Below are 27,260 nucleotides of genomic sequence, written 5' to 3'. Positions count from 1 at the left end.
GCTCAGAATGGCAGCCGAGTGGCAGGCAGAGGCTGGCGTGGGAGGCTCCTTGGTAAGCCATCTGCAAACGTTTCCTCTGGATGAGAAGTACTATCCAAATATAATCCCCAGAGGCCTCTGCAAGGTATAGATGGCTACCCTCCCTGGGAGGGGGACAGGTCCCTTCTCTAACTCATGACTGCCAGTGACAGGTGGAAGATGGACAAGGCTGAGAGAGCAGGAGCTGGTGGAGGTCAAGCTGGGGCTGCCCAAGGAGGAGGGAAGGTGGCTGCCACTTGGAATGGCTACCCTGGGTGCCACAGAGTGCCTTGTCCTTCCCCTTTCCCCTCCCCCCACCCACCCTCCTGCACTGTTCTATCACCAGAGTGGATGCAGGCATCCTTACTTCTCCAGGGAAACCTAGGCCAGGCTACTCTGAGGTCTGCTTAATCCCTGTGTGCTCTGGAAGGTAAGGTTCAAGGCACTGATAAGATCCCATCCCTTCTCCCTTCAGACCAAAGCATGAGAAGAAAATAGTTCACATTTGTGAGGCACTTGCTGTGTGTCAGGCACAGTCCTGGACACCTTATATATACACAAGTTCACAGGACCCCCATTGCACAGATTAGGAAACTGGGGCCCAGAGGTTTTGGCACATACCCACATTTACACAAGTAGAAAACAGCGGAATCCAGACTCAAATACAGGGCTGTGCTGATTCCAGAGGCCCGACCCTTAACCTTTGACCTCCCTAAACCCATTGCCTCTGTGTAGGGGAACAAGACAGGTGATGACCCAGACAGGTGACATCTCCACCCAGGCAGAGACCTGAGGCAGGAAGGCGAGAGGGTCCAGGTAGAGTGTGAGTGTGCCTTGGTCCCCAGGCTCCCACGGCCTGCACCCCGTTCCTGGGCCAGGCCTGAAGGGGCAGGCTTTAACATCTTAGGGCATAGGACCATCAGGTCTCCAGGCCGGATCGCAGGTCTAACTTAGAGCAACAGAGGCACTGGCTGAGGGCAGGGGATGGCTGGCTAAGGCCAGCTAAGGGTTCAGCAGCAAGGCAGGGCAGAGACTGCTCTTCGATTCTGTCCCAATCAGACCGGAGCAGGACGGGGAGTAGGACAACGAATGTACAAGGCACATCACGTGTTGTAAGAGCAATGAAGCAGGGGTGGCAGCGACAGAGGTGCAGACAACGACGCTGGGCCACTCCTTTGCCGTATCTCCTTTGCAGGGCCCCTCTTCGGCAAAGCCAGTGCACGGTCCGATCAGCCGATTGGCCCCGCTTGGGTCACATGGCCACCCTGATCCAATCAGCTGCGGTCTGGGGGTCACGTGGTTCCGGCGGGAAGCCTCATCTTTAAAGGCTTGTGGCTCTGCCTGATTTAGTCGCGGAGACAGAAAATGAGGGAGGCGGGCGTCCCCTGAAAGGTAGTTGAGGACCGGCCACCAGCCCCCTTGCCCAAAGCTTGGCCCCGGGCCGCAACTCTGTCTGCAAGACCCAGCGCCAATCTGCTCCGGGCAGCATCCTGAGCACAGCCTCTGCGCAGAGACTGGAGACGCCCCGCCGCAGCCCTCCTGGGTCAGCCGCTGAGTCGGGAACGCAAGGAACGGAAGCCCCAGGCCACTCCCAGACCTTCTCAAGGTGCCATCCCCAACACGCAAGCCCCAGGGGCGCTCACCCGCAGGTGTTGACAGCCGCATCCCAGGAGCCCTGCCCCTGGCACTCCCGGCCTCAGAAACACGCCCTCCAGGGAGCGGTGCTTCTGGAGGAAAAGCGTTTACCTGATGTAGTTTGTGTGGGTTCCCTGGAGCCAACAATTAGCTGAGCAGGGAAGAGCCCTGATAATTTGTGGAGTTTATTGAGTTGCTTCTGGGAGGAGAAGGAACATTTGCCCACATTGATTACCAGACTTCGCTGATCCTGCCCTGGGGATATGTCAGGACGGGAAGAGTCCCCGAGAAAGGTACCAGCAGCTGCCAAGTGAATGGGGAACACAGTGAGGGCTGAGGGACCAAGGGGCTGGGGCGGCCTGGCTTCGTCTTCGTGGGAAACGGAGATGAAACCCAGCATGGCCTCAGAGGCTCTCCCTACTGTCTCCAGGCTCACCTGCTCGCCTGCCTTTCTCCCCACATATGCCCTCTTCTTTCACCAGCAGGATCTCATTCATTCGTTCGTTCATTCAGGCGTTCCTTCTTCTAGTGAGTGGTATTGACCGAGCCCTTTCCATGTATTAGTTTTCCATGCAAGGTACTGAGGAAAAAACTTAAGTAGTAAGACATGGCTCTTGTCTTCAGAGAGCTCACAGTTTGGGGGGTGAGGCAGACCCCTGGACGATGCTTGGTGAGACAAGTACCAGGGTAGAGGAAGTGCAAAGAGTCACAGATACACGGGGGCAGCCAACCAGATTCTCTGGAGCCAGTGGCTGTAAGATCCCACCTGAAGGTAAGGAAGTAGCTAGAAAAAGGATTGGGGGTGGATCAAAGGGGACGGAGAATTTGGCAAGGAGCTGACCCTCTGTCGAGAATGCTGTAGATGAGATCCATACATAGTGAACCTTTAGGCCTAGGAGTCCTCTGAAGTCCTCCTCAATTAGGATTTTAAGCTTAGTTGATTCCCACTCTCCTGCTAGCCAAGGGGATGTAATTAGAACAGATGCCCCACTATTGAAAGCAAGAGGCCGCTCTTCCTTCCTTCCTTCCTTCCTTCCTTCCTTCCTTCTTTCCTTCCTTCCTTCTTTCCTTCCTTCCTTCTTTCCTTCCTTCCTTCCTTCTTTCCTTCCTTCCTTCTTTCCTTCCTTCCTTCCTTCCTTCTTTCCTTCCTTCCTTCTTTCCTTCCTTCCTTCCTTCCTTCCTTCTTTCCTTCCTTCCTTCTTTCCTTCCTTCCTTCCTTCTTTCTTTCCTTCCTTCCTTCCTTCCTTCCTTCCTTCTTTCCTTCCTTCCTTCTTTCCTTCCTTCCTTCCTTCCTTCCTTCACAAAGCACGGATAATAAAAGTGCTCAGCACTTAGCCCTCTCCACCAGAGCAGCTCCCTGGGGTGGCTGGCACTCCCACGGCCTTGCTAGATCTTCCTGACCGATGCCTTGTGGCACGTGAAGTGCCAGCTGCCTGCAGGCCGTCTCCCACCCCCACCCTCAATGCCCATGCACCTCATGCTCCCACCAGCTGAGTCTTGCACTTTCTGAGAATCAGATGGGTCTGTTGCCAACTCTCTTGGTGCCAGTCATACTTGTTATTGTAATTATGTGATTTAAATTAAACATCACATAAGCTGATGAAATATGAGTGTGAAAGGAAATAGAGTTGCATCTATGGAAACTAAATTGAATGCTTTGGAATGACTCCATGAAGGAGAATCTCTAAAAAGAATTACTCCCTCAATATTAGGTGTGAGTGACTGAGACAGTTGCACCCCATTGGGTCAGTTCCATTGGGGCAGGGACCAAGTCCATCTTGCTCACTGCGGCCTCCCCAGTGCCCCACACAGAGCCTGGCACATTGTAGGTGCTCAATAAATATGTGTTGAGTGAACGTGCTGTAGAAGAGTTAAACATGGTGAGCAATGAACTGTGGGTGTAGTTTGTATAAGGCAGACAGTGTGGAGAACAAAACCGTGGTCAAAGGAAAGACCTTGGTCCTACATTAAATGGATTGACAAGTAAATGTGCATTTAGGTATTTGCACACTATAATGAAATGCTTTAGCTGTGTGTGTGTTCTTATGCCCTCCTCACAAATTACTTTTTACCAACCAACTATGTCATCTTCAAGGCTTCAAGGTGTTAGTAAATGTTTCTGTAAAGGGTGAGATAAATAATTTGGGCGTTGCGGGTTACAGTGTCTGTCACAGCTACTCGACTCTGCCGTTGCAGCATAAAAGCAGACAAATGTAAATGAATGATCATGGTTGTGACCCAATAAAACTTTATCTACAAAAACAGACAGCAAGCTCTAGTTTGCCAACCCCTGTTCTAAGGAATTGATTTGTTCTTTGTGCCAGGCACTGTGTTGTGTTGCTAGACATATCAAGATAAAGGAAATCCTGTCCCAGCTTTTACAGAGCCTGGCTTCTAGTTGAGAGATGGTTGTGAGTTGGTGTATCGGCATGATGGTAAGGGCTTGAGCATGGTGCAAAGGGGTCACAGTGAAAGCAAATGCTTCTCCCATGGGGGCAGGGAAAGAGAGATGTGGAAAGAATGAGACATTTGGTTAGGTGTATGTGATGGGTGATATTTCCCCAGGTAGTCAGGTGGGGTGACAGGAAAGGACACTGTAGATAGAGGGAGTAGCATATGCAAAGGCTTGGAGACATGGAAGAAGCTGGAGCTCGAAGTGGGTGTCACTGGAGAGGGAAGGCATGAAAAAGTCTAGATTTTATGATATTGGAGCTGGTGGGCCTCTGCTTCTGGGTTTCCAGCAAGGCAGGAACTTGGGAAGATCTCCCCGCAGAGTACAGAGATGGACTGGAGGCAGAGGACAGATCAGAAGGCTGACTCAGTAGTCCAGGTGAGGATGACAAGGTTGTGAGGCCCAGAAGACTTGGCCATGGAGGGCAGGAACAGGAGGAGTTAAGAATGATGCTTGGGTTGGGTGACCAGGAGGATGGTGTGGATTATGGGGAGAAAGAACACTGGGGAGCTAGACTGATTGGCAGAAGCTTGGGTTTGTTCAAACAAGCCCCCAAACATCCAGGTAGGTTGCTGGGATTTGAATCTTCATACCGTGGCTCAGCTGCTCAGAGCTGCCTGAACAAGTGAGGTGGGTAGGCACTGCTGAGAACCGGAACCTTGAGATGTCTTTCCAAAGACAAGTCTAAAGACTCAGGGACTCTGGCAGTCCGTATCCAAAAGGGAACTTCATTCATCCTGGGCATTTGCCCGATTCCAGGAAAGTGTGTAACATCCTGGGTTTGTCTAAGGAAAAACATTTGTTTTGACATAGCAAGAATCCTAGGTATTTGGCTAAGGAAAACTGATACTGAAATCATTGGTGATGAGAATGGGTGTGTCAGGGCTGAGTCAATAAAGTCTCACTTCAGAAATGAGAGGTGGCTTGGGCGAGGGAAGTGGGAATCGGTTTCCAGCAAAGGCCTTGGTGTCCTTTGCTCACTACCATCAAGGCATCCAGAGGGTTTCCCTGGTTGCATCGTGGTGCCCTCTCCATCCCCCAAAGAGGAAAGCAGATGGCAGGTGGGGAAGGAAGAGAGTTTGGGAGTGGGGATAAAGTGGCCAGCACCTCCTATATTTCACATTCTCCCCAGCCACCTTTGTGGTTGGAAGGATGGTTTTTGTTCGACCCTAGGATGCAAAGAGTCTTCAACCCTGAGTCAAATCCAGGCCGTGCACATAGCTTAGCTAAGAGATAAAGCCCATAGGAACTGCTCTGGAACACAGAAAGAAGCCAGATGCCACTGCCTGAGGAGTGGTGGCTGGGCAGAGAAGGGGACATTACAGTGGAATCTGGTAGATTTCAGGCTTTGCAAAGACTTCCCATATCCAGGGAACAAGTGGGAGTGGCACCCACTGGCAAGCACAGTGCCTTTTATACAATGTGTGCTTGGTGAGTAAATGAATGAGTGAATGTTCTCCCGAGGATGTCAGTTTTCAGGAATACTGAAATCTAAGGCAGAATCTTCTAGTACTCCCCCTCAGATTACAGGTAGGCAGTGATTCCTTGCAGACTCACTGTTTTCATCTTTGCGCCCCAACATCCTAACTGTAGAAGAAGCTTCTTAAGAAGAAATGCTTTCCATGAAGTCTGCTCTGAGCTGTTCTATTACCAAGAGAAGAACTTAGAGCTTTCTGGAGGGGAATTCAAAGCCACTTTTCCCATAATCAACTACATGCATTAAAGGGAGCGTTTGTTTTTTTGTTCTCCCCAAGCCAGATTCCATTAATGAAGCCCCATTTAACGGAAGTCAATTTACCAAAAAGAAAAAAAAATTGAGTGTAATTGCTTAAATACATTTTATGCTGTACTGCAATAGCAATTTCCTGGGCGAACTTGGAATTCCCAAGGCCCCCCAGAGTGAAGTTAATGTGGACAGAAAGGTTTGGAGGGGAGAATCTCTCTTTGTGTTTCTCTCCTTTAATTATGATTCTAAGAGGGAGCAGAATTAAAGAGGATCCTGGGGGGAAGCGGGAGGGGAAGAAAAGAAACGGAATGGAATTCAGCCTAAACTGTTCCAGCGCCTTCCTTCATGCTTGCATGTATGTAGCAGTATACAACACAGTGGCTGAGTACATAGGCTCAGAGTGGAGTGGTTTCAGTTTGACTGCCACCTCTGCCATTTCATGGCTGTGTGACCTTGAACAAGCTTCTTAACCTCTCTGTGCAGTCAGATGGTACAATGGGAAAGGGCAGACAGAGCAACAAGTACAAAGACAGAGAAGCACAAAAAAGCAACGTGTGTTCCACTACAAGTAAGGTCTTCTGTTTGATTGGAGATGATGTGTGTGTGTGTGTGTGTGTGTGTGTGTGTGTGTGTGTGTGTTTGCACATTTACACGTGTGCTCAGGGAAGGAAGGCAGGCAGGAGTCAGACCAGGAAGACTTCACTAAGAAGGTGACATTTGATCAAGAACTTAGAGGAACTGAGGAGGTGAGCCACATGGACGTCTGGGAGAAGAGCCAGCTAGCAGGTAGAGAGAATGTCAAGTGCAAAGGCCCTGAGGCCAAAAGAGGTCTGGCCAGCTTTGAACCGCAAGGAGACCTGTGTGACTGGAGCAGAAAAAATAGAGATGAGGAAAGGGGGAGGTAAGAGAGGTGAGAACACACTGGCTTTTTTAAAGCCTGAGGCCACAGTAAGGTCTTACTCTAAGGATAGAAGCCACTGGATATTTGTTTTTAATGAACTCTGTTCAGGTCTAATTTACACAAAATAAAATTACCCATTTTTTTCAATGTTTATTTACTTTTGAGAGAGAGAGAGAGAGCCAGAGCATGAGTTAGGGAGGGGCAGAGAGAGAGGGAGACACAGAATCTGAAGCAGGCTCCAGGCTCTGAGCTGGCAGCACAGAGCCCGATGTGGGGCTCAAACTCACGAACTGCGAGATCATGACCTGAGCCTAAGTCAGACACTCAATTGACTGAGCCACCCAGGCATCCCTAAAATTACCCATTTTAAATGTTTTCAGAGCTTTGACCAACATGTACTTCCCACATAACCACCATCTCCTTCAAAATACAGAACATTCCCATGACCCCAGGAGGTTCCCCTAGGGATCCCCACCTGTACCTCTCACCCCCAGCTCTGGCATCTACTAATCTGCTTTCTCTTCCTATCGATGAGTCTTTTCCAGGGTTTCGTATAAATGGAACCGTACAGTATATACTTTTTAATCACCCGATATAATGCTTCTGATAGCTCCCTGTGTTGTCGTGTGTGTCAGTGATGTTGGAGAGTTTCCAGTGGGGCACGGCACCATCTCAGTGGCAGAGTCTGATGTGATGACTCCAACATGTAAGCCCCCAATTATGGGATAGTTGCCAGGAGAACTCTCACATATGCGTTTACGTCCAAGGAGGCAGGAGCAGAACAGAGTAAAGATGTGTAGGCAACACAGGGCCCCAAGAGTTTAAGCCTTGGGGGTGAAGAGTTACCAGGAGTCCTCAGGGTGGGTAAAGGTGTGGGAGAGATGGACAACGGGTGTCCCTCAGAGCTTCTCCAGGCTGCACGCTTGGGGCTAAAGCAGATACTGGGACTGGAGAAGCCTCACTGGCTTCCACTTACCATAGTCGTGATCATGACTTCTCATCCTGCTCTGGGACCCCGGCACCCTCCCCACATCCCATTTTGCAATAAACATCCTTTGGTTCTGAATTATTCAGGTAAATTCTCCCTATTTCTACTTCCCTTATGTAAATAGTCCCCAAGCTTTGTCATTGATACAGATTTGAACTTGGCCTGGGGGGGAAAAAAACCCACAATACTGTTTGTGGCTCCTTAGAAAACTTCAGTGACTCAGACTGTAATAAACTATTTTAAATGGGATCTGGTGAAATACAGTAATTGGTTTCTATAATAGCTCTTACCAATGGTAATATGGGTTATATTATTAGAATTTGGTGTGTGTCAGCATTTTCATTACAGTAAAAACTCAGTTTTGCAGGGTATGAAGCTCCTTGGTTATTTCCTTTGTTTAATACACATTTATGGGCACCCACCATGCTGGGTCTCTTCCATTTGCCCCCTCCAGATCCTCTCTCCAACCTTTTCCACTCTGTTCCATATCTAGGAAGACTTAGCTATAGGGCTGTATCAATATGCTCCTTTGCTTCTGGCTTCTGATTGGGATAAATCAACAGAAGCATCAGTAGGAGGTTGGAGGAGGGGAAAGAGGAGAGTGAGTTCTGGGTTTGCATTTCTTTGCCCCCTCCTAGTGGGACTTAAATGCCCAAGATCTAGGTCCTGTGTGGTGACCCTCTGCATGCAGCCTTCTTTTTCAGGGATAATCATTTCCTCTCCAGGCTCCTAAGTGGTAACAAGCAACAGCCTACTGCCCCATCCCTGGTGGTTTCCCCACTTTTTTGATAAAGAGTCCATTCATTGAACTCCTGGAATTATTCTCCTATGACTATGCCATCTGCTTTCTGTTGGAATCCTGATTTGCCTGCTTTGTACCAACCATGGTGCTAGATGCTTGGTACAAGGACGAAGAATAAAAATGACAAAGAATAAAATAGCAGCTGCCATTTACCAAAAGCTCTCTATTTCCCAGGGACCATGCTAAGGCCTTTTTTTGTGTGTATCATCTCATTTAATCTTTGCAACTCTTTGAGGGAATGGTTATTATTGTCCCCATTTTACAAAGTCACAGAGAGTTGAAGTAATTTTTGTAAGATAACGCAGCTCATCCCTCCAGAGCCCGGTCTTCTCCACCATCAGACTACAATGCCCTCCTTGAGGAGTTACCTTAAGGAGACACCCACCTAGATGATGAATCATAGGTGCTGTGGCATCACAGAGGAGGAAAAGGAAAATGACGTTTCTTGAGCTAATGTGTGTCAGATACTGGGCTAGGTTCTTTGCCCATAGGTAGGTCTCACATTTATTCCCACAGACGCTTCAGGCTGGGCTTAGTACTCTCATTTTCAGAAAGGTTCAGTAACTAGTCCTAGGTCACACTGGTACTAAGTGGTAGAACCTAGATCTGAACCCAAATCTGTGTGGCTTCCAAGCCAAGGAGAGTAGGAAAGGCTTGCCCCAGGATGTGATGTTTGAGGGCTTCCTGAAGTCCTCTCAGGCAACATGGGTGGTGCAGGAGAGAGGGCTCTGGGTGGGTGCATTCCAGGCAGAAAAGGCAAAAATGTTGTAAAGGACAAAGCATGCATGCTTAGGAGATGTCCTCGATAGGGTGTCCCCGCAGGGGTGGGAGCAGGCAGGAGGGAGGTGTGAGGCTGCCGGGGGGCAGGGGGCAGGCATCGCTATGCTTTGTACCTGATTCTTATGTGGGGAGGAAAAGAGGGAAGACACCAGTGCACAGGCCAGCTCAGAGGCTGTGGGGTAGAGGAGGGAAGACAGAGGGGATTCCTGGGGTGCAGAGAACAAGTACAAGGAGGGGGGCTTCACAGCTTAGCCTGAGTGTGGTGGAGAGGGCCAGCACTGAGCAGAGACTCATTCTAGCAGGGGAAAAGGTGGAAAACTTGAAAGGCTATTCTTGTGTAGGCACTAGGGAGCTGCTGAAGGTTCCTGTGCTCCAGAAGGAAGGGTCTGGTGGACTTGGAAGTTGGCTCAAGATGGCAGTTGGTCAAGAGGCTGGGGTAGTGACCAGTGATGGCAGGAGAGATCCTGGTGCCCCACCCCCTGGGCTGGACTGGCTGGAATCCAGAAGAAGCTAATTTAAGGGAGGGGGAACAGACCTAGCACGGATGGGGAGGCGTCTTATGGACGCAACAGGAATAGGGGAGGAGCCAGAGGAGACCCAGGGCCCAAGGAGTGATCTTAGAATGGGCTCTCACAGCACTGAAGGGCCATACTGCCTGAAGTGCCTTTCTATGGACCCCTTGGGGGGTCTGCGGGGCTCACTAGGGGTAGCTGGTCCTGTACCTGGGGGTTGTAGGCTGGACTTTTGCTGGGGGATCAGGGTCTTGGGTACAGGTGGGTATGTGGACATCTGCTGGGAAGGCTGGGCCTCTCTTCTGCCTGTGGTCTGTTGCCCAAGGGAGTGACACTTGTCAACACCCCTGGTGGGAGGAGGGGGTGGGCCTCTGCTCCTGGCCTGAAGGATCCACTGTCTGCACAGCATCTCAAGGCCCCCGGGAGAGCCTGCCGAAGCCGCTCAGGCCCCAGGTTTCTGGAGGGCAGCCTGGGTGGCCCAGCCCTTCCCTCCTGCCCCAGGCCTGGGCAGAGGCCCTAGCACCATGGGAAGTGGGGACAATGGATGCTGGCCCCTGCCTCACCGCTATCCCCGCCCACTTGGTGTCCCCCCAGGTTCACCGGAGCCAGCCTCCCGGCCCCCGTCATCAGCAGCAAGAACTGGCTGCGGCTGCACTTCACCTCTGACGGCAACCACCGGCAGCGTGGCTTCAGCGCCCAATACCAAGGTAGGCGGGGACTGCCGAGCCTCCTCAGCGGGCCGCAGAGATGAGTCCCGGGGAGCTCATCCTGTCCCCAGACTGGGTCCAGCCTGACTGCAGGGAGGACATACGTCTCTTGTCCTGTTCTAATTTGCAACCCGGGGCCTCCACATCAGCAGCTCTGCACCTGCCATGGTGGCCGGCTGCCCGAGACAGTGATGCTGCCCCGGGCTGCCCCTCCCCAGGCTCCTCTTCGAGCCAGACTCGTCATAGTAGTTACTACCGAGTGCCTTTGAAGAGCCAGGCTATGTGCTGGGCACTTGACAAATGTCGTCTCATTTATCCCCCATCATTCCAGAGTAAATGCCATCACTGTCCCCATTTTATGGGCAGGGAAGTAGAGGCTTGGAGAAAATAAGCCAGTTTCCCAAGGCCATCTGAACTCCTGCCTTTTGACTCCAGAGCCCAAGCTCTTAACCGGGAGAGTTTAGCCTACGCTGGTGTAAAGTGGGAGAGGAGCCATACTCCAGCTCTGTTTTGTGTTAGTGTTACATAGAACACGACTGTATTGGCACACCCACGGGCAGAGGGGCCGCAGGAGTGCTGGAGCTTAGGGGTTCAAATCTGCGAAGAGCTGCCTGGCAGCAAGGGATCAGACCAGGAATGGCAGGTGGAAATCGCAGGCAAGCAGATTTGTGCTCCAATCCTGAAGAATTTGCAAACCCAAGGCAGGGAGCTCTTGGGCACTGGAGGAGATCCAGAGTCCACTTGATGTATGGGAGCGGATGAGGGCATCCCTCTCAACCTTGAGTTTACTCGAAGTACACAAAATTTATAAACACCAAGGGTGGGCTTTATAACTTGCTCATTAAGCCCTTAACTACTACCATTTATAGGCTGATGTTGGTTCTGACTGATTCAACAGCAAACTTGTATTGCACACCTATTAAGCATAAGGCCCTGGGGAATAAAAGGAGGGGTGAGTTTGTGTCCTGAGTGAGTGAGTGAGTGAGGAGTGAGGCATATTGGTAGTGTGCACAGAATGGGACAAAGTAGGCCTGATAAAAAGCAAGAAGTGTCTTCCCACGAGGGTGTGCTGGGGTAGGAGCACCGATTCTCAGGGTGGAGCGGGGTGGCTGGCCCCCTCCAACCCCACCTCGCAGGCTGTGGTTCTGGACAGCACCAGCCCATCACTCACCTGGGTGGGGCAGGGGCAGAGTGGAGCCCCTGCCATGAGGCCAGGCTTTCAGCGGGAAACTAGGATAAGAGCAACACTGCAACTAGAAACATTACCTTTAGAATCTGAACCTTTCATAAACAGCCTCCTTTCCTCAGCCACCTTTGAAATATTCACAAAATAAACATAAAAACAGAGTGGCTGGGTGGCTCAGTGGGTTGAGCATCCGACTCTTGGTTGCAGCTCAGGTCATGATCCCGGGGTCGTGGGATTGAGCCCTGAGTTGGACTCCGTGCTGTGCAGTTTCTCATAGAATCTCCTCTAAGTCTCTCTCTCTCTCTCTCTCTCTCTCTCTCTCTCTTCCTCTGCCCCATGCACATGCTCTCTCTTTCTTAAACAAACAAATAAATAAAAATGAAGTAAAAAAAAAAAAAAAAAAAACGAAATCAAAAACCAACCTGATCTGGCGAGCCTCACAAAGCCTCACTCTGAGAGCTTTCCTGGAGGCATTTTTCCACTGCCGATGTTGGGCTTCTGTGAGTGAAGCCCCTGCCGGGATCTTTTCATTGTATTTTCCAAAATAGAAAAGCAGAGATGAGTGTCATCAGTGCGTCTGATTAAGTAGGTGCCAGTGTTTCTACTGTTTCAGGTTCCTGAGGGCCTGTTTGCCATGGTCATAGGCCACAGCGTAAGGCCAGGCAGTGGGCAAAAAGAACCCAGACACGGCAGACTCTAGATCAGCACGCTTGCTGTGCACCAGGCCCTGTACTGGGCACTGTCCACACTGCCCCCATGTGGGCCTCCCCACAGCACAGTGACAAATGTGTTTTTGATTCCCACGTTTTGGGACACCTGGGTGGCTCAGTCGGTTAAATGTCTGACTCTTGATTTTCAGCTCAGGTCATGAGATCATGGTTCGTGAGATCGATCCCCAAGTCAGGCTCTGTACTTGGAGTCTGCTTGGGATTCTCTCTCAGTCTCTCTCTCTCTCTCTTTCTGCCCACATGCATGTGTGTGTGCTTGCTCTCTCTCTCTCTCTCTCTCTCTCTCTCAAAATAAACATTAAAAAAAATACATTTTAATTCCCACGTTTCCGCTGAAGCAGCTGAGGCTCAGAGAGGTTGTGTAATAAGCCCAACACACACAGATCACACAGGCTGTAAGTGGGGAAGCTTGAATTCATTCACAGGCTCATGTGAGTTTTCTGCAAACCCAGAGGGCCATCTCTTAATGGTGTTTTGAGTGCCTTATCTTTCCTATTCAACTGGTGGCTTTTCAACTATGTTTTGTTAATCTCATCCCACTGTAAAGAAGTACATTTTCTATCACAACCCAGTCCTCACATCTATCTATAGAACTAAAAGGAAAATGTCACCAAGTGGTATTTATCCTTACTAAGCGTGATGCACCCTGAAAACTTCCAATTTTTAATGTTAACTGCAACCTGTAAATTAATTTCACAAGGCTATAGCAGGGAAAAACCCACAACCTGAAAACCTGCTTTACTTACGAACTTCTCAAGAGGAGGCCCTATCCTGTCCTCTCTCTGTGTCCCTTAATACAGCCCCAAACGAGGTTGTACATTCATATGTGTCAGTGTTTACAGAGGGCTTTCTAGGTTTCAAGCACTTGGCGTTTATTACTTTATTTAGCGCTAACAGCAAGTGTGTGAAGGAGGAACTACCCTTGGCCCCATTTTACAGATGAGGAACCAGGGTTTCAGAGAGGACTCCTGACCGGCTCCAGGTCTCATCGACATAGTGTGGGAGGCAGACTTGCACCCCGGCAGTATTCGTCTGCAGCTGGCGTGCTTATATACGGGGGCTTAGATATTGTGTTAATAAGTGATTTTACTCTGGGAACTTCTTTTTCTAGTCTTCACCATACTGAGGGCACATAGTGCAAAGCGCATACAGTAATCATTTAGTAACTCAACTGAGGACTCAAGCAGGGTTCCTTGACCTCAGCACTATTGACTTAGTGGTGTGGGTAGTTCTCTGTTGTGGGGGGTCATCCAGACCATTTGGGGATGTTTAGCGGCATCCCTGGCCTCCATCCACGAGCTGCTAGATGCCAATAGCATTTCCCCACAACACACGTAGTCATGATAACCAGAAAGTTTCCCCATGTTGCCAAATGATCCCTGCATAAAAAACCACCCCCATTGAGAACCACTGCCCTGAAGGAAAGGAAACTTTGGAATGACTACAATAATCAAAGTTTTTCAGCTTGTAAATATAGCACAAAAGCATGGCAGAGATAGCTTTTAGTCAGGGGACTAGCAGGAGATAGAAGGCATACTGCCTGGCTTTCACCGAAGAGGGTTTAGTGATGGGACCCTTTACAAAGGATAGGATGGAATTAAGGAACACGCAGGGATGATGAGGCCCTCGGGCACCACGCAGCAGGGAGGGCTTTGCCACAACTGGGAAAGGGCCAGAGGGAGTAGAAAAGGCACTACCTGGCAGAACTGAGGAGCCTGACCACTGCCAACCCACTGCAGGAAGAGGGGGCCAGGAGTCAGTAACCAGAGCAGGAAGAGGGGCTAGAATCAGTAACCAGAGCTGGAGGAGGGAGGCAGGAGTCAGTAACCAGAGCAGGGAGAGAGGGCCAGAATCAGTAACCAGAGCAGAATGAGGAAGCCAGAATCAGTAACCAGAGCAAGAAGAGGGGGCCAGGAGTCAGTAACCAGTGCAGGATGAGGAAGCCAGAATCAGTAACCAGAGCAGGAAGAGGGGCCAGAATCAGTAACTAGAGCAGGAGGAGGGGGCCAGGAGTCAGTAACTAGTGCAGGAGGAGAGGCCTGGGAATCAGTAACAAGCACTGCAGCAAGGACCTGGAATCAGTAACCAGAGCAGGAAGAGGAGGCCAGAATCAGTAACCTGATCTCTCTCTTCTCCCTCTCCCTCAAGTCTGCTGTGCCTCCCATCTGCCAACCCAAAAGGAGCCAGGAATAAGGAGCAGAGTCCTTGCTGTGTGGGCCTGCTGTGTGCCCTGGGAGACTATGAGCCTTCCCAGCGGGACCCCTTGCCATAGCAGTCCACAGAGGTCAGGCTTCTGGCACAGAGCAGACCAGAGAGGTGTGAGGACTGGACCTGGGGAAACAGCAGCACAGGGTCAGCCTTAACAGCGCTCAGCTTTATGGCATTAGAGTCTCAAGTGATTTATGGCACTTCAGAGCTAATAATTACAACCCCCGAACTGTATCGGTGGACAGTTCTTTTCTCAGAAAACAAATCATAAGTTGAACGAATAAACAAATAACCTGAAGCACGGTGCATTCCATTCCTGTCTCGGTCCGGTCAGAATTTAGGGCTATTCCTGGACACACACGATCTTAACTACGACTACAGGGAACCAGGGCATCAGGGCTGTAGTGTGACTGTGCCTCAAGCCGGCTGTCAGAAAGCAGGTGAGCGTGTTGAATTTAACAAGCACTCTTGTGCGACACCAGTACCATGTGGAAGAAGAGAAAGGTGGACATGGCCAGGCCACGCTCTGCTCTCAAGGAGGACAAAGCAGGACAAGTTAAAGAGAGGAACAGGCATAAATCTAGAAGTTGTGGGCAGCAAGATAAGAGCTATAATTGAGGCCCAGTGAAGGGTTCTAGGATAAGACATAAAGGAGCAATTAGTTTTGCTGGAAGCACTTAAAGAAGTCAAAAAAAAATGTAGCGGTGACATCAGTATGGGCCTTGGAGAGATGCCACGCAGACCATGAGGAGCAGTCCAGGTAGAACAGAGGCAAGAGAATATGAAAGCGCTGAGTCTCAGGAACCCCAGACACCTGTGTGCGTCTAGAGCGGAGTTGGTCAAGTACAGCCTGCAGGCCAGATGCAGCCATCTGTTTTTAAAGATTGAAGCAGAAAATCAGAAGAAGAATATTTCATGACACATGACAACTGTATGAAATGCACATTTCAGCGTCGGTAAATAAAGGTTTATGGAACACAGCCTCATTCACGTACGAATTATCTGTAGACACAGTAGTGCTGGCAGGCCAGAGTTGGGCAGTCTGCAGCTGAGACAGATGGCCCACAGCCTAATACACCTGCTCCCAGGCCTTTCAATGAAAACATGTGCCGACTGAGCACGAAGCCTGCTGTCCAGGACACAGGTCAGCAGTGAGGGCAGGGGGTTCTGGGGTCAGAGAGGGAGGCAGGGGTCACACTGTGAAAAGCTGCCCTGAAGACAGGGGATCAGAAGTCTTGAGCAAGAGGGAGATGTGATCACATTTTATTTTAGGAAGATCTTTCATTGCTCTCAGATGAAAATGAGAGGACAATTAAGAGCCTTTGAGAATTTGGAGACTACAAGGATCCAAGGTTTAGGCAGAGGCAGAGGCAGAGGGAGACCAAAAGAGGCCTTCCCATGGTCACTTTCCTGGACTCGTTAGATCCAGGAGTAACAAGGGTGGAGGAAGGAGGCAGAGGACTCAGGCCTAAACCTTTGGTTTCTAGCCTGAGTGAGCGGGTAAAAAAATGAGGCTATTAACCAAGGTGGTATAGGGCAGAGGCAGAAGAGAGTGGATTTGCTTGGGACACGTTGATTCTGGGACTGTTGGCATTTCAGGGGCGGGGTGGGGGGGCTGTCTAGTAGGAAGCTGGCTGGTCTGTCAGTCTGTAGCTCAGACAAGGGTCTGTGCTGGAGAGAGAGATGTGAAGACTCAAGGCAGCATGCAGTCAGAGGCCACCGATCCCCTCTCTGGGCAGGAGACCTCCTCATAACGGTTGTAACTTGAGAGAGGCAAGCCCAAAAGAGTGGTTTGCAAAGTGAGTTCCTTGGAGGCCAGAGGGGTTCTCCCAGCAGCTCTTTGGATAGGGACTGTGTGGGTGGGGCCCCAGGTTCACCCCCCACACCACCAATGTTAACCAGAGCCATTGCTCTTTGATTTGTTTTGCGTAGTAAACATTTACCTAAGAGCGTAATCATAGGCTCCTGCACCAGAAGTGTTTGGCAACCACAGAAATCACGGTTGCTTCCAGTTCTGGGAGACCACTGAGGTTATGTAATCAATCCTTCTGCCTCCGGGCAAGGGCTATTTTCAGTCCTTCTCAGAGCGTTAATTGCTTTCCTGCTTTCTCTTTAAGCCTACAAGGAACGGCAGTGAGAAGAGCCTTTCTTAAATGCCCCCAGTGGTCAATGATCACAACTGGTGAGGGTCTTCCCTGGCAGAGAGGGCAGCACACTGCACTGTTGCCCTGCTGGTCTGCAGAGAGGGAATAATATTAACCCCACGGGCCTACTGGCGATTAAAAGGAGACCCTGTCGCAATATCCGGCACATGGCAGGTACACAGGAAATGGAACCCTCAAGCCTCAGACTCCACCAGTCACCAGTCTCCCTGTTATATGGGGAAGCCCTTGTGCAGTGAGAGATTGAGCTGGCGGCTCTGGCTTCTCAGACTTGGGATCTTTGCTGCCACTCTGAGGTGACGGTCATTGTCAACTGCCTGCCCCCCCCCCCCCTTCAGCCAAATCCTAGCCCTACTCTGCTGTCCCTCCCACTGCCTATCTTGTCAAGTTAACTCTGGTAACCAGCAGTTGGGAGATATTCCACAGTAAGAGAATCGGCCCTTCTGCTTTCTAGAAGTCCAACTCCAGATCTTAATTGTCTGCAGAATAAACTTGTCCATTGGAAACCAATTTGCATTTATCGAGATGCTTTTTGTAGTAACAAACCAAAGCTTCTGTTTTCCACATGAACTTGTCTTTTTCTTGCTTGTGACTGAGTTGTAGTCTCAGACCAGAGCAGAAGTGCCTCAGGCAGCCTGTGGTCCACGCTGAGACTCTTCCGTCCTATTCCTGTCCACCAACTAAGCTGCTAAACCCTTGCTAGCCTCATTTTTTAGGTTCTGTGCCTCCAGGGCCCCTGAACAAATCACAGGGTTGTTGCTACCAGGCTCAGGAGCCCAGAGCTTGGGGTCTATGAAGCCAAGCTTCTAAATTCAGTCACAATGAGCCTGAACTGAAAACATCCTGAACATAAAATACGGCACCCCTCACCTCACCTGCTTTCAAGTGTAACTACTTCCTTTGCCAGGAAATGAATCCAAAGCACATATTCTTCTAACAGTTGGTTATTCATCCACTCAGTCATCAGACTCTTCAAGGGAACTGTCTGTGTGCTGGCCTCTGTCAGTCACAGAACGTAGACATAGGAGTTCGGGGGACAAATAGCTGGGAGAACAGGACATGATGTTGCAGTGTGATACGGGTTTCAACACACGTCTGAACCAAGTCTTGTGAGGGCAGTGACTTCTCCTCAAGGTGTAGACACAACCACAGGAGGAGATGGCTGTTGACTCAGGCCTTTACCAATGAGAGGTAGCCACACAGAGAAGAGGGGAAAAGATGTGCCAGGTAGAGAAAACGGCATTGCCAAGACCACTGAAACCAACAACCGATGGCCATAGGGATTCCTTTAAACATCTTTCTTCTGGTCGTTTTCTCCAGCTGGCTTCTTAGAAGTTGCTTGTGAAGACCACCCTGCAGCCCATTAACAATGGCAAAGCACTATTGTAGAAATTAGAACATGCCCCTGCCTGCCACCTACCATGCTGGGGTCCTTTTCTTCTTCAGGAAATCTAGTGGCCATGAGTTTTGCTGTGATTAACCAAGAGGCCACACCAGCAGCAGCCAACAAAGTACTTCTTAGAACCTTTAGTTGCTTTGTACATCTTACAACCCGTGGCTGCACTGATGAAAACATCACCCAGCATAGTGCATAACCAGCTTCTGAGGAACTGTGCATAATTCTCGTAACTATCCATAATCTTTCAACACCTGCATTCTTGGCAGTGGTCACTGCTGGAATTTTGAGTGTTCTTTCATTGTTCCTGTAGCAATTTTTTGCTCTTCATTAGCGGGAGCAGTGAATTCAAGCCTAGAAGGCACCAAAGCAAAGCACCCAGGCGGTGCCTTTTTCAGCAGCAGGTCTTGTATCATCCAGTGCACCTGTGACTGTTTCTCTTCCTTCCCTTCCACGTCCCTTTTCCCGGCAGCCTTCAGCACAGCTATGCCATCTGAAGCAAAAGCCAGGTGTCCCTTGAACTTTTCTTTTCCATGGTCACCAGTAGTGATTCCTTGAACATTTCTCATTTTGAATCTTGTCACCTTTCCCTCGTAAGAATGTGGCATCATCTTCAGTTACAATAACCTCTCCAACCTTTCGTAAGTCATTGAAGCAAAATAGCTTAAAAATTCAGAGTCCGGCTCTCTTTTCCAAACACCACACCATCAATAGCAGCAGCTTTGTGGGTTCCTTCTGTGACGCTAGAACTTGGAGCTTGGGCTCCTTTAACCTGAAAGTCAGCTTTATCCTGTTCTAAAAGAGTGTACTGAGAGCATTGTCAGCAGTCATAACCAAAGACTTCCACTGGGCAGTGGAAGTATCAAGAGTGGGTACCATGGGCCAGACGGTGGAAATCCTAAGCATCCTGGAATTTCCACTTCTGAACTTTGGATGTATTATTCAAGTAAGGAGATTATGGAATCTTAGTAGAATTCTGTGCCTCCGATTCCTGATTAATCATTCAGGGTTTTCCTGCCCTATATTGTGAGAATGCTCTTTGAACTTTCGTGATCACATTAGAAATGATGCTGCCAATTTGTCTGCCTCCATCTGCAGAAACTGTAGCAAACTGAGCAGTATCTTCAGAAATTATCACAGCTTTCGCCTCTCCCTAAGTTCAGCCGCAATAGCATCAACATGCGACATCACACCTTTTCTGATTTCCACCGGATTAACAGCTTTGCTAATCTTCTTGAAGCCTTCCATGACCATGGAACGTGCCAGTACAGTAGCAGCAATGGTGCTCCCAAGCCTCACTCTTTGTGTGTTGGCAACATCCTGGTCAAAGCTGGTGCAGTGGTTTTATATTTATCCTTCAGGTCAACTGACCTGGCAACAGACACCTCAACTTTTGTGACATCGAGGCTTCCCCAGCTCTGTTCCATATCACTGCTCTTCCCACTGTTGTTTTCCATAGTCTGTACCTTGAAGCATTAGATCTTGGGCATCTGCAGCAAATCTTACATCTTTGGCATAGATCTGAGTGAGATGAGGAGCCAGTGTGCTAGATACTGACTTCATCTAGCAGAGAACTGTGAGTAATGCAAGCATTTGTGCAGGGCTGGTGGCCAAGCAGGAGGCAGGCCCTCAATGATGAGGGAGGGGCAGAGTGCAAGATGCATACCCACCAAGTTTTCTAAGGGAAAAATCAGATTCCGGTTTTGAGGAGCTCATGCCCTACAACATTTTGGGGAATGGTTTACAGAGAGTGAATAAAATCCAAGCAAAAAAGAGTGAGTTTAGAATCCTGAAAGAAAGATATGCATTGGAAATTTTTTCTAAGGTTGGTTGAACTGGGTGTGGTGAAGGAACAGGTGTGGGAAGATGAAAGGATGTCCAGCCATCAGGACAGCCAAGTGGTGGGCAAAGGGGAGTGATCGGGGTTAGTGCAGGGGCTCCCCCCTTGTGAAGGCAAGTCTGGCTTCACAGGGGCGAGAAGAAGCTGCAGGTTCCATTTGCTTCGTGATTCCCAGAGCCTTGGAGACAGGCTGAGCACCTCCCCTCCTCCACTAACAGGTCCTTGTCTCCTGCTAGCTCAGCCCAATAACTCATGCTGCAGACTAGAGAGGCATTTGTATTGCCAGATTCTTCTAGCTAAATGTGTACCATGTGTCCCGCTAACCTTTACAACAGCGGGGAAATGTCTTGTAATTAACCAGAATATAAAGGATGAATGGAGCAGCCTGGCAGTCTCCTGTAGTCATTATCATTCGGAAGAGATGAATGTACCTAGTAAGATTTCCATCAACCAGTTAAAGCCAGCACTCTTCTCTGGGAGCCCTGACTTTGTTCACATACAGTGAAAAAGCATGTACAAGTGTGAATTCTATTTTGTATGTGTTTGTAGCCATGTGTACATGAGTACACAAATGTGTCGTTGAGGGCATGCCCTTGTAGACGCGAATGTGTACGTGTGCACGGATATATGTGCAAGCATGTGTTCATCGGGGGTATGCGTTCAAGTGTAGCCAGCCCCGGGGTTCCATTTTATCTGCAGTGCGTCAACAGATGCAGAATGGTTACAGAATCCATTTTAGAGACTGGAGCTCCAGTGTAATATCATTGGCACTAGACTAGTGGGTGCTCCATGAATGAATGAATGAATGAATGAACGAACAATGTGAATGAATACATGCCAGAAATTCTGTAGGTCCTTGCTACTTTATCCTTCATTTATTTCGTCTGTCAGTAGTGTACTGTGGAGATCTAGAAGGAGAACTGCCCTTGTTCTCTAATGCTTCGTACCTGGTCTACCCAGCTAGTTCTTTGTTGAGCCATTTTGTGGCCGGCTTCCCATGGTGTTCCTTTTTCCCTGATCACTCACCATCTACTTGGTCAAACTGTTTAAAAGACAAATTGGCTATGTATCATTCAGGGTGTGGCCACTTCCTTGGGTTTGCTCAAAAACTGAGACCCCAACATACGGAGGTGATTTCTTGATGCTAACATCTCCAGTGATGTGGATTTTGCCCAGGGCTGAGCCCCAACCAAGGACACTTTCCTGACCCATTTGTCAGCTCCTAGGATGGTGTGGGCCCACTGTATGGGCTCCCCTCCCCAGAACCTGGGCCTGGGCCAGCTGGACCTGGACATACATTTTCTAGAGACTCCATTGTTGGTGTGAGGAATCCTGTCCAGAGAGGACGGCCCCTGCCTTCCCCAGGCTTGTGTGTGGTGCACACAGACAGCATGGGCGACACAGCTTTGAGACCAGCTCAGAGGACTAAGTGCTCACAAAGTTTATGTGTAAATTAAGAAGCTCCCTGAAGCTTTCCAGTTTCCTTTTTGTTCACTTTTTCTTGCCACTGTAACAAGTTCCATCCTGTGGTAGGTAGAAGGAAGGAAACAAGGGAGGGCAGGAGCTCCTTCCTGCTTGGGAGGATGGTGACATTATCCACTGCTAACTGTTGCTCCAGGCGTATAAAGCACTGACCAGTCTGGTTACCCAGCCCGTCTTGGAGAAGACTGAGTAGAAAGGGTGGGCACAGAAATTGGAAGGATTCCTTCTGGAGCCTCTTCCTGAGTGCACCCATGAGAAGAGAGGAAGAAGGGCTCCCTCTTAGCCACCCCTTCATGTCCACATACACCTCATGCTCCCCCTTCAGCAGCTGCAAGGAAAACTCAAGTAGCATTTGGTGCTGGGAATGGCATTCCTGGTGCACTGGTCCCTCCTCAGCTCCCTTCCTCCAGAGAACACTAGGACGTGAAACGAGGCTATTGGAAAGACTCTCACCTCCTTGTTGGCCAGGTGCCTGGAGCCATCTGCACAGACCTCACCTTGAGTAGGAAGCACTGAGTCATGGAGGCCCCACTCCCCACCCCAGCCCCAGTGCTGGGACATCCGGGAGAAGAGCTTGAACTATCCCTACAGTACTGGGACCAGTCCTGTTCTCTTAGGGATGACTGAATCAGAGGAATTTCCCCCCTGCTGCACTGTATTAGATAGGCTTGAATAATGCATGTTTCCCTACTAATACCCTCTGTTTGATAATGGGTCCACGTTAGTGTTCATTGGAAATTTTCCTGCTGGATACACATGGAGAGTAATGCACATTTATAAAAAGGGTTTGAATGCACGTTGGGAAGCAGTGACTCTGTGGTAGTAACTGAATTTGATCAGGCGTTCAGCTTAAGCAGCTTGCCAGGGGACAAACCCTTGGGGAACTTCGTGATGCAGGCAGAGCTGGGGGCTGTCGGGGACGGAGAGATGGGCTCCTGCATGTCTGATCATTGTGGGCTTTAGTTTCAGGACTGGCATGTTACCTTGTATGCAGAGTGAGTACCTGAGTTTTCTGGGCCTGAGCTGGGGCAGGGGAGAGATTCTGGAGGCTAACGGGACCCCTCAGGGGATTGCTCTGGGGCCAGGTCACGAGAGAAGATGCTAAGGTTCAGCCAAGAACACAGCTGCCTCCTGGCTGTGTGACCTATAGCAAATCACTTGAGCCACCCTGAGTCACAATTTTATTATCCATCAAGTAGGCATAGTAACCACAGGTCAAGGCTGTTGAACATATAAGGAGCACACAAAATGATTATCGAGGGCCCACCATGTACCAGGCTCTATTCCAGGCATTGAGGATACACCAGTGAACAAAAGACAAAAATCCTTGCCTTCATGGAACTTACGCAGCAATGCGGGGTGACAAAAAATCATGAAGTAAACGAGCCAGTGTGTTAGAAAGTTAGGGAGATAAAGTAGCGAATGGTGCAGGGGAGCTGGGGTGCGATGTAATTGTGAACAGTGGTCAGAGAAGGTCTCTGAGGAACTGGTGTTTGCACAAAGACTTCCAGGAAAAAGAGGAAGAGAGTCGTGAAGATACCCTCAGAGAAGAGCATTTTAGAAGAGCATTCAACTAGCAGGCTGAAGCAGGAACATGCCTGACATATTTTTGGAACACCAGGGAGGCCTGTGTGGCTGGAGAAGAGTGATTGAGGTTGAAGATAAGGTCAGAGAGGTGCTGGGAGGGCAGATTGGTCTGTGAAGGCCACTCAAAAGACTCTGGCTTTTTTTATACGAGAGGCAAGTTGCAGCTGTAGAGTTTTGAGCGAGATGTAATATGGTCTGACTTATGTATTAAAAGGATCCCTCTGGCTCTTGTGTTGAGGATAGACTATGTGGGGCGGGGAAGATGGGAGGTCACGGCAACCAGGGGAGATGTACCAGAGACCTGGAGCAGGGTGGTCGATGTGGAAATTGCACTTGGGATGTACTTGGAAGGGTTTGAAGGATCCTGATAGATCGTGTGTGGGTGTGGGGGAAATAGACAAGTCAAGGATGCTCATACAAGTAGAGAACTTGAAAGGCATTTAGCCCAGGGTCCAACACATAGGAAGTGCCTGGTCGCAGTTGCCACTACCATTGCTGGATACCCATCTGAGAGGGGCTGGGTCACCTGGCAGGGGCCAGCTGGGAGGTGGCATGGGGGTCTGGGGCACATGCACCCAGCAGTATAACTGAAGATAGGATGAAGCCCTTAGAGGCCAGCAGAATGCCTTGGGGAATGGGGGCAGTCAGACACAAAGGAAGTGGATAGGTTCAGAGGAATGGCCTGGGAACTGTGCACTTTGGGCTCTGGTGCTTTTTCTGTGCTATGTAGCAGACTCCCGATGAGCTGTGGACTGGATTTAGAGATGAGATCAAAACCCAATTCAGTCATGGGGCCACCACCTGGATGAGCCAGGCACCATCTGCCAGTGACCTCCAGGACTCAGCTTCCCCTGGCCACAGTAGGTCAGCTAGTATAGGCTGGGCTCGGCAAAGCTGATTGGCTCTGCTCCCCATGTTCCTCATCCTCCTGGGACCAGCCCTGTCTTCTCCCAGTGATGGCAGGGATGTGAGAGGGCAAGCCTGATCTGGCAGGCAATTTTCAAGCCTTCAGGCATGTCAGGACCTCCAAAATCCCAATGGCCAAACCCAAAGTCAACGTATGAGGAAATAGACTCCATCTTTTTAATGGAAAGAACTATAAAGTCACATTGCAAAGGGTGTGGATACAGGGAGGGTGACAATTTGGTATATCCTCACCCAGAGGCACTTCTGGCTCTGACCCGCCCAAGCCAAGAGAGAGGGGATCATTCTAGAAGGACCCCATCCCCAGTCACAGATAACAACTTAAACTGTTTTTCCTCTTACCTCCTCTCTAGTCAAGAAGCAAATTGAGTTGAAGTCTCGAGGTGTGAAGCTGATGCCCAGCAAAGATAACAGCCAGAAGACATCTGTGTGTAAGTGTCTGCCTGCCGAGCCTCTCACTTGGGGTCAGACCCGCTGGCGCTGTGACCGCGGGGAAGCCAGATGATGCTGGAATGATTTCCCTTCAATCCTGCCTCCTTCCGTCCTGGGTTCTGCACATGGATATGCTGACCTATGGGCCAGTGAGCAGCCCCAGGGTCTGTCCTTTGCCTTCTCCTCCCCCTCCTCTCCCCACTTCCCTCCTTCCTCCTCTTTCTCCCTCACTTCCCATTGTAACTGCAGTCCAGGGAGTCATTACTGCTACATTTCTCTCTTTATTTTTCCTTTTGATCACTTCCACCTGCTAAGACAGTCCTCTTTCTGTTCCTTGCCTGGGAGTCAGTCACCCCCAGCTGGGATCTTGGAGGCTGCAGGGGCCCAAGTCCAGCTCCCAGGGCAAGACCCTGCACCAGGGTCCCTGGATCTGGCAGGGCAAAGAGCCGGCTAGAGGGTAGGCTCCTGTGCTCAAGCCTGTGGGGCAGTGCTGGGGTCTCTGTGCTTGGCCATGGGAAGATTTTGTGTATGGGAACATGTTTCTGCTATTGGTGTTTGAAAGATAAAATCCCAGTGGCTGGGGAATGGGCTGGAATGTCACCCTGGAAACAACGGATTAGAGCCTGTGCTAATGGGCTCTTAGACTAGAGCATAAGAAGGGGTTCAGGAAGGTTCTGGGCCACCCCAGAAGGCTGGACGTGAAAGCACTGGAGATTTTCCAAAGAATCCAGTTTTGTTCGAAGGTGAGTGTAGAGAGTTTTCCCTGGTCTGGGACCCCCCAGAAGACTGGCCTTCTTCTGCTCTACCTCCTCTGCCCTTCCTTTGCCTTTCTGCGTCTCTCTCCCTCCATTTCCCCTCCCTCCTTCTTCTGCATCCTCTCTGCTGTCCGCTCCTTCTGTTTCTCCCCTTAGTCTTAACCTCCTTTCACCTCACCTCTACATGCTCCCTTGCCTTGAGGTGCTGAAAGTACTTCCTGAGAGGGATGGAGAGCAGCCGGTGGTGGCTCCAGAGCTGTGTGTGCAGATGTGGGCAGGGAGCAGGGGTGGTGGGGGGGGGGGGGGGGGGGGAGAAGCCGCGACCGAACTGGGCCTGGCTGTGGCATTTTCTCTGGTCTTTCAAGTCTCCACTCTCTGTCTCTGGGGACCATCAGCTCCAAGCATTCTGGCCTTGATGGCAGAGGGCAGCCAGGAGCCCTCTGCCACCAGCTTCTGTGGTGGGCTAGAGGAGCAGGGGAAGGGGTGCAGAGAGCCAAGGGTTAGGCCAGGAGTCTGCAGAGTAGGCTCCAGCCACGGCCCTGGCCCTCACAGGCTCATTGTTTCTGTAGCCACAGGACAGCACACGAACTGAGGTCAGCATGAGTTCATTTCAGACTTTGCCCGGGAGCCAGAAGCAAACTTCAGGGAAATGGCCCAGAGTTTGGAGAGCAAGTTTTTATCCCAGTGTGTTTTCAGGTGACGTGGTACCCCAGGCACTGGTGTCTCAGGTTCCAAATCTGTGAAATGGGATGCAAAACCTTACCCTCCCTTCTTCCCAAGGGTGCTGTCGGATCTCACATGGGCCATCTTGACCTAGGACTTAAAGAGGTCTGTGAACTAGCTAAAAACTACATGTGGTATTGTGAGTGCATTTGCGGGGGCAGGGGGCGGGGCATGCTTTTCAGTAGCTACTCAGAGGTGCCGGAAGCTCTCTCAGAAAGATGAAGAAATCTTATTCTAACGAAATAATGCAGAGACTCTGGAAAAAAAAAAAAAATACACTTCTCTCTACTACAAGACACTGGTCTCCGTTCTAAGATTTCCTCGGGGAGGGATGGGCACACAGCTCAGCTGCCAAGGAGGCACCACCAAATGTCTGCAGGTGTCCCGCCCTTTGTGTTCTGCCCACATTCCCTGTGGACAGATGTCCTGAACTTCAGGCAAAGAGTGGGCCCCACTTACCTATCCTGGACCCCACTTGCTGCCTTCACGAGGTGGTCCGTGGGCACCACCAACCCCCGGCCACAGCCCTGACTGCCCATGTGTCCATGTCTCCTTCCCTTTGGGTGGGAGGCATGGCTTTTCTGAGTGTGTTGTGGGTTTGGGGGGTGAGGTCCACTTTCCCTTCTCTTCCATCCCTCTGTAGCCAACAGTGAATCAATAAGCAGCTGGTTTTGAATAGGCGGGGGAGGCTGGGATTAAGGAAAGAGAGGGGAAAGCCCTCTTGATGCCATAACTCAGACAGTAAAGTGCTCATTGAGACTTACCTTTGCCTGTTTCCTGGGGAGCCTGGAAGTCCTTGCTCTCAGTCCTCCCAGGAAGACAGGGCCTCGGGGGCAGGGGGTGTGAGCACTTACCCCTGGGCTGGTACCTTCCAGGATAGTGCCTGAGCCTTACTTCCAGGGGGCGGTTTAAGGAGTGGGGGGGCAGTGTTGGCTGCGCATGTGCAGGGCTGTGGTTGGGTACGTGGGTACTGCCGTGGCCTCTCCTCTCTGGTCCAGCTGCATCCCCATCCCAAAGCCTTTGCTCTGTCTGCTCCCTGGGTGGTTTGAGTACCGAGTGATAGGGCAGGAAACTGCTGTACCGTGTTAATGTGCTACCGGCTGGGCACGGTTCCCATGTGGTGGGCGCCGGGGACTTTGGGATGGGTGTGGTCCGTGGGCAGGGGTGAGTGGGCCAAGCCTGAGGAAGGCAAATGCTTAGCTGACAAGTCCTCAGTACCGGGTGGATCTCGGTGAGGCTGGCTTAGATAAAGCACACGCGCAGCTCAGGACTGACATCCTCATCTTCTTAAAACAGAGCCTTTCTGCCTCCCTGGG

The 27,260-nt window shown here is 50.3% G+C and overlaps 1 protein-coding gene across 1 annotated transcript in view; it reads left to right on the top strand.

Annotated features, from left to right (window-relative positions):
- The window catches only part of CSMD2 (CUB and Sushi multiple domains 2), a 540,846-nt gene that overhangs the window by 213,406 nt on the left and 300,180 nt on the right, over positions 1-27,260 (top strand). The window contains 2 exon segments of the mRNA XM_042948549.1: positions 10,409-10,521; positions 24,388-24,465. Of these exon segments, the coding sequence (XP_042804483.1) occupies positions 10,409-10,521; positions 24,388-24,465 (191 nt within the window).

This window comes from Panthera leo, chromosome C1 (genome assembly GCF_018350215.1).
Source record: "Panthera leo isolate Ple1 chromosome C1, P.leo_Ple1_pat1.1, whole genome shotgun sequence".
Lineage (NCBI taxonomy): Eukaryota > Metazoa > Chordata > Mammalia > Carnivora > Felidae > Panthera > Panthera leo.
This window is presented reverse-complemented; position numbering and strand designations above follow the sequence as displayed.